Source organism: Neopsephotus bourkii, unplaced genomic scaffold (genome assembly GCF_033783945.1).
Source record: "Neopsephotus bourkii isolate Nb327-2 ecotype Australia unplaced genomic scaffold, CSIRO-AGI_Nbou_v1 NB_122, whole genome shotgun sequence".
NCBI lineage: Eukaryota > Metazoa > Chordata > Aves > Psittaciformes > Psittacidae > Neopsephotus > Neopsephotus bourkii.
Window position 1 is genome coordinate 601,314 of NW_026900639.1, and position 13,462 is coordinate 614,775.

General features: G+C 38.1%; 1 protein-coding gene across 1 annotated transcript in view; it reads right to left on the bottom strand.

The window, feature by feature from the left end:
- Positions 1-5,557: 5,557 nt before the first annotated feature.
- The window catches only part of MYL3 (myosin light chain 3), a 35,796-nt gene continuing 27,891 nt past the window's right edge, over positions 5,558-13,462 (bottom strand). Inside the window, exons 4-7 of the mRNA XM_061365870.1 lie at positions 12,927-13,100; positions 10,897-10,974; positions 9,313-9,348; positions 5,558-5,785 (exon numbers count right to left, since the gene is read on the bottom strand). Coding sequence (XP_061221854.1) covers positions 9,320-9,348; positions 10,897-10,974; positions 12,927-13,100 — 281 coding nt within the window. The 3' untranslated portion in view covers positions 5,558-5,785; positions 9,313-9,319. The remainder of the gene's footprint in view (positions 5,786-9,312; positions 9,349-10,896; positions 10,975-12,926; positions 13,101-13,462) is intronic.

Here is a 13,462-nt window from a genome sequence, read left to right on the forward strand (position 1 = left end):
GAAAACAATGGTTTTGAAAGAAACTAAACTGTTGGCACATTGAGGCAATTGTTTTGTGTTTTGATCAAACACAGCGTAATCCCAGTCAGTGGCTGTAATCCTTGGCAAGAACAGTGATGATTAGGGATTTATAAATTAATACCAGTTAATGATGAATAATAGTTACTAATAGTGCCTCTGTTCATTCTGTGCCTTGCTCATCCTGCTTGTGATACCTGGATGTATTAATGCAATATTTTGTATTTGCTAGCTGCTTCCCACATGCATGCATCAACCTTCTCTTTCCACTTTCTTTTCTTTTTTTTATATGTATGAAACTCCATTTGCTGGGCAGTAAAAGGAGGTCCCTCATGGGTCTTTGTGGAATTTTGCATTGCTGAATCAGAGAAATTAATCTTTCAAGAGGACTTAACAGATGCAGAGTCCACTGCTGTTTTTTGCTGTGTCATGTCCTTCCACTCCAATCTGCTGCCTTTGGTGCCTGTGTCAGCATGTGTGTCCCAAATGACACAACCTGAAGCAAACTTTTGGGACCTCCTTAGTCTAACACTATGATTGCTTCAGTAATTCAGGGACATGAAGGTATGTTTGTCAACACATCATTTATTAATACAGTATTACTACTGCTGACGCTTCAGAAATAATAGAAAAAAAAGTAGAAACTTCATTCCAGAAATGTCAAACCACATCTTGAAAGATTCAGTGTGAGTCCGTGTTATCTATGTGTCTGTGTGCTTATTCTTATGGACCCATTGATTCTTCCTGGTAAAAACAGAAGCTCGTCTTCAATGCCGGTACTGTCCCAAATTACATACATTTGCTTCAATTCAGTATAGGTCTATCTGTACACATATATACTTTTCTTCCTCATTTCTTCTGTCTTCTTTCTTTGGCATGCATCATAACTCTCCTGTGACACTTTTATTACAGGAAAATGAAGGAATTCACAGAACAGCTACCTCAGAAACACAAGCACTTTTGGATTTATAAATGAATATATTCATTTTGCTGTTCTGCTGGGCTTTTGACATATTTCAACAACTTCACCAGGTAAATGGGAGAAGAAAGATAGATGGACACAGGCTACTTAAGGAACTTTAGGGAATCCAAAGAATTTTTGTGTTAAATAAAACTGGGAAAAAATAACTATGCTAAACCACAAGGTGTTTTGTGAATTTATAGCTCACATTGACAACACTGTGCAGTGTGGTTACATCTCTGCATGAATGCTCATATATGCATTTAAGATCAGTATCATATAATCAGATATTAACTGTGCTAGTAAACATGAACTCACAGATGTTTTCACATCATTACTCTGAAAACACTGCTGTTACAATCAGATAAGACACTTTTTTTATCTTGGTGCTGCTTTATCTTGAAGGGGTGGGGAAAGTGGTGAAGCTATATGCAGGGAAGGTGTATGAAGTGTCAGTCTCTGTGAGCAAATGATGAGTTGAATAAGATTAATCTCATTTTAAACAGGACTTGCAGATGATACATATATTTGTGAGCAACAGCTAGAGCATGGTGCAACAACCTAGAGCTTTGCAAATGAAAAGGCACACCATTGCTTAGGCCACTAAATTGAGCTTAAATAACCTATTCCTGAAGCAGTTGTTTAAGGTCATTTTATTCTCAGTGTAGGGAAAAACAGTGTTTCTAAGGGGCAATTAATCTCATAATAAGTGCTAAAGCTATAAAAAATCAAATGAGTAAGATAAGAAAAATGAATTTTGAAACCGGTTCTGCAAAAAACTGCAGATTCTGTAGGGAATGGCATGTAGAAAATATTCATGCTTAAGATCAGGTATAATTTTGACACCAGGTTTGGCTGAAAAAGTTCATTCTACTCATAGAGGAAAATGTTGGTAACATAAATATGTTTTGTTTGAAAACTGCACAGGATCCATTTTGATTTTTCACTTCAAAACAGTAATTAATTAGTGGAGCTTAAGAAACAGCTTTTAGAGTAATGAATAAGTTTAAAAAATGAGCTGGAACATACCACTAGGGGACAAAGTATTTTTAATTGACCTCCAGATTAAATTACTGATGTGCTTGCTTGTTTATTTGCTTGTGGGCATCACTGAAAAAATATTATTCATTTTCCTTTTGGCTTCCGGATCAAAAAAATTCATGCTTCACCTCCTGCTCTAATCCAGACTTGGATGGGTTTAAGGAGAGGGCAATGAAATACCAGCCAATGTCCTTGCTCCAGCTGAAACCCCTTCTGCATGGCTGGGTGTCGCAATTCAAGTCACTGTTGGAATGTACTATGTAATTCTGGCAAGAAGTCAATAGGCTGAAACTCCTCAAGTAACCAAAGCATGGTACTAAGAAATCACTGGAGCAGGCAGAGGCCCAGACAACCAGTCTATTAGCAGCTTAACCACAGCAGATGTAAAGTCACCAACAAAACTCTCTACGGAGTCTCCCAAAGAGCCAGATGCTAGTGCTATAAAAAGACCTTCTAGAAGCTTGGCATGTTTCCTGCCCACATTTTTTTTTTAAAACACATATTCTCTAGATAGGAGGTTGGGTTTTTCTTTTTTTTTCTTTTTATTAGTATTTAGGGCTAGAGGTAAGTGGGTGGAAGAGGAAAAGGGAAGGAGTAAATATTGCTTATTTATTCCAGTTTGCTTGTGAGTGAATCTTGTGCTTATGATAACAATATTCAGCAGTAGCATGTCCTGACACATCGAAAGCAGCAGGCACAATTACAGCCTGCTCCCACACACATCTTTTCTTATGCAGCTTGAACTGACCTACAGATCCTTCCTCAAAGAGCTCTGTCAATGCACTTGGTGTGAAACACCAGCTGTTATTCTATTCTCTTCTTCACTGGTTCATCTTGCCCCATGGGCCACTCTTTGGTAGTCCTCTTGCCTTGCACTCTTTGCTGATGCACATCAGCTCAGGTGGTTGTGCTTGCTCTTTGTTGGTCTTTCCTTTTTCTGTTGCTCCATCAAAGGACTTGCATGGTTACTTGCAGCACTACCAGCCCTTTAAGTTTTGCTGAAATAGCTGTGAGCCCTGTGTAAGTCCCAGATGCTGGATTCATGTGATAATGGGTGTTTCAACTGTGTTTTTAGTAACAGCAACAACAAAAACAGTAAAAAAAACAATAAACTGCATGGTACAGATACAATCTGTGCCAATAAGATAAGTGCTGAAGCCTAGGACAGATGAAGACACCAGCTTTGCAGATATCTGCACTTAGATGAGTGAATGACACCCACATGCCAAGGTGAAAGGTCCATCTGCATCTGTGGATGAAGAGAGATGTTGTTTGGGAAATGCATAGTAAAATATTCTGCAAGATTTAGATATAATACTTCAAGGTGACCACTTACTGGGAGTCTGAGTAGTGTTGAAGAGGTGACTTTGTGTTTAGCAGTTGAAGAAGAAAGCAGCTGATATGCATCTGGAGAGATTAGGGTTTCTCCTCCATCTGAGCTGTACCTGACATAGTAACTAAATGTCTCTGAAAAGAAGTCAGAACAAGAATCTTGCTTTGATTTGATGGAAATTTTGACAGGTTTGGCTCTAGAGTAGACCATATAGGACTCACTATCTAGTGGCAATAGCCCAATTTAGAGATGAGCTTTGGTGATCGAACAACAGGGGATGGAGGAGAAAGAGGTAGTCAGATCATACGTGCTAGCAAAGTGTTTCTGTAGTAAGCCCTCACTGTGTTTCTCAGCTGTATGAGCCCTAGAGCTCAAGGATTCTTTAAAATAGAGATGTCTTTGTAACAACAGTGTAGAAGACAGGAGACATTCCCAAGTGGTTCATTGCACCAGCAGGAAAAGGAGAAAGAACTACGTTTCCCTACTACATCTTTGATTCAAAACAATATTAAGCTATCACTGGGGCCTAAACATCTATTTACAAGACAGTGAAGGCAAGATGCCTATGAAATGGTTTTTGCTCCACAGCAAACTAGGCCCTAAGAAATCACAGGAGCCAACGTTGAGAAAGGAAGTGGATACCCACAAAAGCTGCTCTGATGAGGAAACAGATCACTAGTGGTGACAATTTCAGAGAATCACAGAATGGTTTGGGTTGGAAGGGACCTTAAAGCTCATCCAGTTCCAACTCCCTGACATGGCCAGGGACACCTTCCACTAGACCACCCAATCTTGGCCCCACCCAACCTTGGTTGCACATTTCTGGTGTCCATCTTTTTTACACTGGAGCAGACATAGTTGCTAATCCCATGGCCTTATCAATGGCCTGTTCAATGCATGGTTCTATTTAGGACTAATGCTTCAGAGGTGTTTCATTCAAAAACAGTGATTCAAGGTGACTTTTTTTTTTGCCGCTTACTTTCAGCTTTGTGTACAGTTAACCCAGGCTGGATATAAAACATTCTGGTCATTATCAGCATCTTTCTAATCCTCCCTTTGCACTAGCTTTTAAATTGCTTTTAGCATTTTGCTATTATTGCCATCAGCTTAATTCTGTTGTTAGCTCTGTAACTGCTGATTTTTTTCATTGTGGCTGTTCAATGCTACATGTTGTTGCAGTGCATATATTCACGTAATTTGACGATTTGTATTCTCCCATTCATAACATTCTTCTCTGTGAGGATGACCTCTTCAGTCATTGCTATGCAGTTTGTATCCTTGTATTCCAGTGTTCCACTGATTATCTTTTCTCCATTAAGTTTCCAACTCGCCTGTTTTAACAATACCTCTTGCCAGCATTACATATTCAGAATTTTTGGTATTTCCTAACAAGCTCTACTAGCCTATAGCTTTCTCCTTTTTCCACCCCCACCAAGGATATATATTTTTCTTTATTTTTACTTTTAAATTTTACTTTTAAATTTTAAATTTAAAATTTTAAATTTAAATTTTAAATTTTTATTCCCCAGAAAATGGGCCAACTTAATTTGTTGTGCTTTTTCACGCTTCTCAACTCTCCTTTTCTTCTACTGATGTTTTTTCAAAAAGCATTTATTTCCCATTTCCCCTTCCCTCACACAGACACAGAAACTATGATGAAATAAAGTGACAAAGAATCACATGTTTTACCCAGAAAGCTATAAGACCAAGATACATATACTAGAACAATTTCCAGGCTTTTTACTTGTTTCATAGGTCAGACTGTTGGAATGAGAAGTAATCCTTGTTGAGAAGAGATGAATTTTAGGAAACATGGTGTTTTGCATGTTTTGCTGTGGTATCTTAAAAAGCTGAGAAACATGTGAACAAGGTTGTATTCATTGCTGATTGCTGTGAATTCCACTTTTACTGTTATTCTAAAGTTTAAGAGTTTCCTTGTATACATGAAATTCATACAACAGCTTTAGTTTCTTTTCTCCCTTACTCTATTTCAGCGTATTTTTTTAACAAACAAAAGACAAAAATAAAAGGAACTTTATTTTTGAAGGAAGAGTGGAGGGATATGGTTAAATGACAAATTCTTTTTCTTATTATTTATTTAGTCATGAAAAAAATTACTCTTTTTTTCTCCTCTTTCTTAACAGTTTTCTATTGCTGTTAGTCTTCTATATCAGAAAGAAATCACAATGCCCAGGTATTCAGAGTTCAAATTCCAGTCTTTTCAGTTTCCTAAGTTTATTGAATCTCCACAGAGGCCACCCTTTTCCCATGAAGAAACAAGGCAAAACAAACAAAAAAACATTTATCTAAATAACTTTAGGAACAGCATATTTTGTAACTCTGTAATGAGAATCCAGACTGAAAAATGAGAAGACATTCCACAACACTGAAATCCAAGGCCAGCATCTGGGTTTCTCGGCTCCTATCTTGTCCTAAAAAGAGTTATTTTTAAGCATTAGAGGAAGAAAGAAGAAACAAACAATGCCACCAGGAATCAGCCTCTGTTGTCCTCATGCATCTGTAGTCAGCTTATTGACAGCAAGGCCTGCAGATAAGTGTCTCTGCACTAGATAGATGCCAACTGATACCAAAGAGCAATCACGCAATGTGACAGGATATCCCTAATCACGTTGAATATGCCGGGAGTGTAAGATTCAACCCCAGAATCTTACACTCAATGTGTAAATGATGGACCAAACATGGGAAGCAATGATCTGGAGAGATAGTATAGCTATGTCAGGATAAAGAATCATCTTTCCAGAAAAACAGTCCAGTTTCTTAGCTATTGGATAGTTTCTTCCACTTCTATTATCCCTCTATTATCTGTAGTCAGTCTTCCATCAGCAACATTTGAGCACAGAGATTTCTCTTAGTGTTTAGATTTCAGGCAAGATTCAGTTACTGAGCAATAAGCTTCTGACGCAATTTGAGAGCCTCAAGGCCTGCAGAACATTCCCATACAAATGGTAAATACGACATAATGTTCATGTGAGATTTGTCCTTCTCAACATTGGCAGCTGGACTAACTGTATCCATGTCCCTTCTTTGGATGAGGTGTATCACTCTGAATGTTGCATCTAAGTGGACCTCCTTTACATCTGGAAACATAGATACCCTGCTTTCATAAATATACTTGTAGGCATATTAATCTGATTTGAGCCAAGGAAGACTATGTCAGCCAGTCAAATACTGATGGCATATTCTAGGACTTTACCTAGAGTCACATGATTTCAAGCCATGGGACTCAGTTCACTTCCCCACTCCTCAACTCCTAAACACACCTGAGATGTACTAGAATACTCTGCCTGGCTGCCAGCCGCCAGAAAGCACTAGTCTGCCATGGGTTCTGCATCCCATCTGAGAGGCCATGGATATATGAGACACCTGGAGCATCTCAGACAAACCATGAACCTACATACGGGACACCAAATTAAGCCTCTGTGAGTAGTCGATAGTATAACAGTATCGACTGTCCCTCCAGCAGTACTACTCTACTACTTAGGATTATATGATTAAAGGTAAATAAGGTAGTATTGTAAAACAAGGTTTGTATTAAGGAAGCATCTGAACAATTCTGACAATATCCAATGTGCTCCCAGAGATTCTTTTCCAACATTTTTGGCTATTTGATCTTATTAATGGATATGCAGTCAAGAGACAGGCCGTGACATAATCTTGACTCTGCTCATCACGCATTCAGTCACATAGCAGGGGGACAGCTGTGTGCATTGCTTTCACAGTGGGTCCATATAGTCCACTGCACATATCTCACAGCCCTACTTCACAGTGCAGTGGTTATTGGATCGCAAGTACAGTAGAGTGCTTTTTAGCTATGTGAGAAAGCTTAATGTGTCCTGCTTCGCATGTCTTTCCTGCTGAGTAGTGTAAGAAGTAGATATGTACCCAATCTGGGAGTGTTTTCTGCAGCAATGTTTACTGTGAAGGAAGACTAGCTGGCTATAATCCTGCAGAACACTTGTCCTCAGAGGTCTGCAGAAAACAGTGGAACAGTTACTAATTGAAGATGTAATTGGTTACTCTGTATTAGAACTAGTACGTAGCACCTGGGGACAAGCCAGTGGAGAGGCTGTATATATGAGAAGCCAATACAGAGTAATCACATTAACCATTTTTAGAAATGAAAAGACACCGTTCCGTTCTTACATTGGGATACAGCTCTGGCTTTCCTTGAGCATATAGGACTGGCCAAGAAACATGAGCCACTACTTTATTTTTGGACTCAGATCCAGATTCCCACTGAGTTAAAATCCAGTGTTTTGGGATTTGTTTGTTATATGCTCTATGGCAAAGGGCCATCACCCTTTCAAGGGTAAAGACTTAATTTGTCTTTTCTTTAACATGCCAGCAGCAACACAGCAGGGAGTGAAAGATGCCACTATTGAATGACGCCCATCATGGCTCATTGGCAAATCAGGGGCACACTGGTTCTCTGTGTGTCAGGACCTCTCAACTCTCTTTCCAAAGCATTATAATCAAATAAACTCTTCCTGCCCCACCTGCTGCAGCTCCCAGCCCTCTGCCAGCTCTTCAGCTTACCACTGCTCACTTGTCTTCTTTGGTGGCTGACGTTGGTTGCTTCAGGTGACAAGGACTTTAGGTACCACAGTGGGAATTTTCAGTGGCAGTAGGTTTAAGATAGGATTAAAGATTGAAAACATCTCTAAACAACAAATAAGAATCATGGTAGCTGTGGGATTACCCACTGTGGCTGTGGGGCAATCCAGATTTTTGGAATGGAAAACTGGGAGCCAGTGTTGGAAAGCTGAGTATATGTTCAGAGAAAATAAATGCCTTTAAGAAAGAAAACTTATCAATAATAAGAAAAGAAACTCATCTTTTTTACCTAGTTTACATTTTGTTCAATTATGTCTGGGAACAAAAGTCCCCAAAACCCGGATGTGACTTTAACTTAACTCCCTCCCTGGGATGCCACTGAATACAATAAACACACAACAAAAAAGTCTTGGTGGGCTGGGGTATTGTCAGCTGCAAAAGGAAAACAAAGCTAGGCCTGGTCAGGACATAGTAAAAAAATAAGCTAAAGCAGAAGAAAACAAAACAAAACAAAACAAAAGAAGCCCACAAGCAAACAAAACCCAAACCAACCAGAACAAATTTGAAAGAAGCCACTGCTTTTCCCAATTTATCAGATACTTTGCAAAATAGATGGAGCTGGTTATTTCTCAGGTCAGGCTTTCCCCGGTAGCTGAACAGAGATAAATAATGGTAAACGCCAGCTCTAAAGAGCAGGCACCTTTTCCAGGAATACAAAAATAAACAATAGTTAGTAAATACTGGAAATAAAATTCAGCTTATTTGCAATGGCAAGACAGAGATAACCTTAACGGTACTGTGGTTTTGAGAACACTATTGAATAATGCCAGAAGATGTGCTGGGCAAAGCTCATGTCTTTTCCTGGAAAACCAACCAATTTGACAGAGTATTTTGGGAGCCAGATTTATGGAAGGCAAATAAGTGTAGGTTCAGTGACATAAACATGCATTACTCCTTCTTATGTTTTTCCTCACAATTTTTGCCCATTCATTCTCTAGTCAGCTCAGTTCTGCCTCCTTCCTTTCTAGAAGTGTAAGAGCAGAGATTTGTAAGTGGACATGAAAAATATGCATTCTTTGAAGTTTCCAGTGAACCATAAGGGAATGAGCAGTTTGCTCTTTGGAAATCAAATCCTTTTACAGCATAGTATGTTGGACTTCTAAAATAAAGGTACCCAGATTTACCAGACAATTGCAGAAAGGTCACTGATTTTTGTGCATTTGATAGGATGAGGATGACATTTCACTCATTCTTGTCCTACCTCCTTGTACAACATGCTGAAAATATTCACTGTCTTTGATTAATCACTTACACATTCTTCAAACCTATTTGAGATGCCAAACCCAAAATAATATTTTAGGCAAGGAGAATAGAAAAGACTCACCTCGTGTTCAGTTAGCCATGATATGCTTCACAAAAGCTGGAAACAAGAAAGAAAAGGGTCATTTATCAATCCCTTTTGTTGAACTCAGTAAATTATTGGGTATCTCAGTTTGATTGTTATTTAAATTCACCCTTCTTGCTTCCTCTGATGCAATGAGAACCACAGCACTTTGTAAATAAGATTCCAGATGCTGGGTGCTAAATGCTTTGTAAGTCCTTAAGGTAACATATGTACAGTGCAGTGTAGCCAACAGTCTAGGTAGGCAGTGGAAATGAGTGTGCACATCAGTTAATCCATACCTTGCTTAATCCCTTACCCCTGCCTGCTATATGGAACTGGCTTTCAAAGGATACAGCCATGAGAAACTCTGGGTCCTCATCTTGAAAGGCTTTCAAGACTTTACCACATTTGTATTAAATCAGGGGGCAAAAAAGTTTCCTCTGGTGTGAACCTCCAGAATACACAGAAGCTCAGGAAGCCAAGTATCATGACCATCTCTCTCCAGTGAACAGGTTTACAAAGTATTTCAAAATTGAATCAAGCTTTTGTTTCAGAAAGTTTGGTTCCATTTTTCTCCATTAAAAAAAAAAAAAAGCAGTCGTTGTATACAATTTTTAAATTCAAAAGGAAAAGGAAAAATACATCCTATAGTAAGGAATTATTTTTTTTGTTTCCCAATAATTCCCCCAGGCTATTAATATATCTGAATTCACCATACATTCATAAATCATTTGGGCTGGCTAAATCTATAGATTTCTAATCTATAAAGTATTTGTAAGAAATGTTTCCCTGAACTTGGATCACTGGTACTTGTGAATAGAAGGAGACTACCAACCCAAATATTCATATAAAGCTCAGTGAATATGGCTGACCAGCTAAATCACAAAAACAATGCCGTGGTCAGCCACCAGTCAACCTTAAGAAAGGCTCAGCTGTATACAAAAGTACGTGTTCATGATTCCTACTAGAATATTGTGGTTTTATAGAACAGCCTGAAGCATGTAGGCTTGCAAGATGCAGAAAAGAGCCATGGTGCACGTACCCATGACTTTATTCTGGCTTTCTAAAATAGCAGTGAAATAAAATGGAAGGTCTTTGGGAAATCTTTTAGGATTCTTAGCACCCAAAAGAGGATGATAAGGATAAATTTTTTTGCTGATTTTTTGAAGGAAAATTCAGTGTTTTTTCTCTAAGGAAGTCTCAAAAGGGATGTGGGGTTTTTCGTTTGTTTGTTTTTTGAGAGGGCAAGGAACTGTGGAGAAGGTAAAAAAAATAATGGTTTTGGTTTAGTTTGTTGTTGGGTTTTTTGTGGGTTTTTTTTGTTTGTTTTTTTTATAAAGGCAAACAAAATAAGAATATACAGCCCCACTTTTCGAAGGCGCCATGGCTATTCAGCTATGAAAAACACAAGTAAACTTCAACAGATCAGGTTTACCAGCTGAATTATAGAATCTAAATTGGCCTAAAATATGGAAAAGCACATATCCTGCTTTATATCTTCCACAGATTTAAACTTTCTCAGCATATTTGTAGCAAAGCCTTCAAGCACATGATCACTGCCCAGTCTGAAGGGGTTGTACTTACCTTCATAGTTGATACAGCCATTGGCATCTTCCTGACCAGCCATAAGCTTATCAACTTCCTCTTCAGTCAACCTCTCACCTGGTGGAAAGCAAAAACCCTGTTCAGCACCTGGGCCTTTTTTTAAGAACTTATGAAGCATACTTCAAAGAACCAAAGAACACAAAAGAAAGTGAGAGAAAAGAGGGTGATTTTCTCTTCAGTTTAACTTGTGGTGCTGGCTGCTAGGAAAGCTACTTTTGTCCTTGCAAACTGAGAAAGTTTGATCTGAAACCCAGAAAGACAGAATAAATATGGAAACCCACATGCTATCATGTTTACATACTCAGTTTTCTAAGAATAAGCTTTCTCTAAGCGCCAAACCTTGAAGGCTTTAGTCACATTTTAACCAAGTCTTCCCTAAAAAACCCTTTCAGTAGAGTCAGGATCTAGTTTGAGTCTGAGTTTGAGTTTCAGGAAGACTCTAAGATCTAATTTAGGATCTCGAATTGGATCAGTGATACTTCCCATTTAGTTTCATTCTCTAAATATTAGGAGCCCATTTGTCTGTAAGGCTTCATTTTGGTTAAGCAGATATCAACCCGATCCATCCCCTTATTCTGATATTAGGCACTAATTTTAGGATGAGCTCAAATGAGTTCCAGAAAAGTAAATGAGAAATCTGAGGGTGATTTCAGCTGAAATCATAAAAATCCAAATAATGAAATGAAAAAATAAAATAAAAAAATAAAACAAAAAAAGAAAACAAAACAAAACAAAATAAAATAAATAAAATAAAATAAAATAAAATGCATTGGGTGTGCCCTGTTATTCATGTTGTTCCCCTTTTTCCATCACTGACCTCTGGCACACAAAAACAAGTCATTAGCTGATATGAATCTGTGAATTTTCTTTTTTTTTTTTCTTTTTTTTTTTTTACTTAAACAGAGAAGAATGCTAATTTATGGAATATTTGGCTTTGCTTAGGATTTGGTCAGTATTTAGAGATGCCACCCAAAACAGAACCATTAATTCTTAAGATTTAAATACTTCCTAATGGTGAATATCAGACATTGCTGTATTACTGGAAATAGAAGAGTAAGTAGAAAAATATTTCTTGCAGTATTGTGAAACTTGCAGTATTGGCCATACTGTTTTTTTTGTCCCAGGTAAGTTTAGACAGGGCATCAATCCTGACCCTGGTGGGGGGGTTGTCATCACTGAATTTGGTCCCCAAAATGATTCAATATCATCAGCAATAAAAAGGAAAATAGCATTGCTTTCTTTTCTTATTCCCTGTGCCACTAATAAACATTGATGTGTCATTGAATTAAAACCCCCAGCCATAAAAGCTTTAGCTTCCTTGAATTGATATATCAGGTCACAATCCATCACTGGAATACTTTTGTCTAAATCAAATCTCTTTTGTAAAGGCTCATTCCTTTTTTAAAAATAGTGGACAAACACTAGTGAAAAAGCTGATTTTGAGAAATGCTTACTGGATTCAGAGGACAGCATGTCAGTGCCTTCTAATCCAAATGGAAACCTGTCATTAAGTCACAGCCAAATTTTCTGCCCTATACTCATTCTGTTGTCAGCACTGTCTGTGAAATCAGAGCTTCTGAAGTAAAAAATTGATAGGACAGACAAATATTGATCCCTTGTTTAAAACCAGGGACTTTCAGTTTCAGAGACACTTCTGTTAAACAGATGACTGATAAAAAAGTGCATCATCTTAAAACTTTTATTGTAGGTGCAGAAAAATATTGAATAACATTCCAATGTTTGGATAGTTTTATGGTGATAGAAATATAATATTTACCAGAAAATAACACAAAGGAGGTAAGCAAGCAAGCAAAGGTCTTCCTTGAGCTGTAGGTCAGTGATATTTATCTTCATTATTAAAGAACATTTTCTTAGTCTTTATACTGAAGACAGTGGAAAATTTGAAATCTTGCTCAATCATTTCTTTCCATAGAGGTTACTCATAACAATACAAAGCTGTATGGGAAAAACCTCAGTGATGAAACTGCATAAGGAAAGGTTCACCTTACCCAGTGTAGCCAAGACATGGCGGAGTTCAGCTCCCATTACTGTTCCATTTCCCTCCTTGTCAAACACACGCAGACCCTCCACGAAGTCCTCATAGGTGCCTGTGTCTTTCGTTTTAGCAATGTGCTGGAGCATGGGCAAGAAGGTCTCAAAGTCAATCATCTTGGAGTTCATGTCTACAAAGACACAGATGGAAATAAGTTTTGGTGGATTCTGGGAGAGTTGAGGACTATCCATGAGGCATTAACCATGGGTAAGTCATGAGGGTAGAAGAACTATGGGGATAAACATCAGCTAAAGAGAAGAGCATAGAAGTGTATTAAGTACAGATGGAAGAGTGGATAGAGTAGGAAAGAGGTCTGGCGGTGAGAGAAATACTTATCTTCCACTGTTTCACTGACATACCCCAACATATCACAATTGTTGAATGAGGGCTTACTTGACAATTCCACCCCAGTGGAAGGAAAGGACAGAGAAGTAATTTACAAAATGCTCAAATGTAGATATGGTTTGAGATATTTCCTTTGTTCTGAAGAAT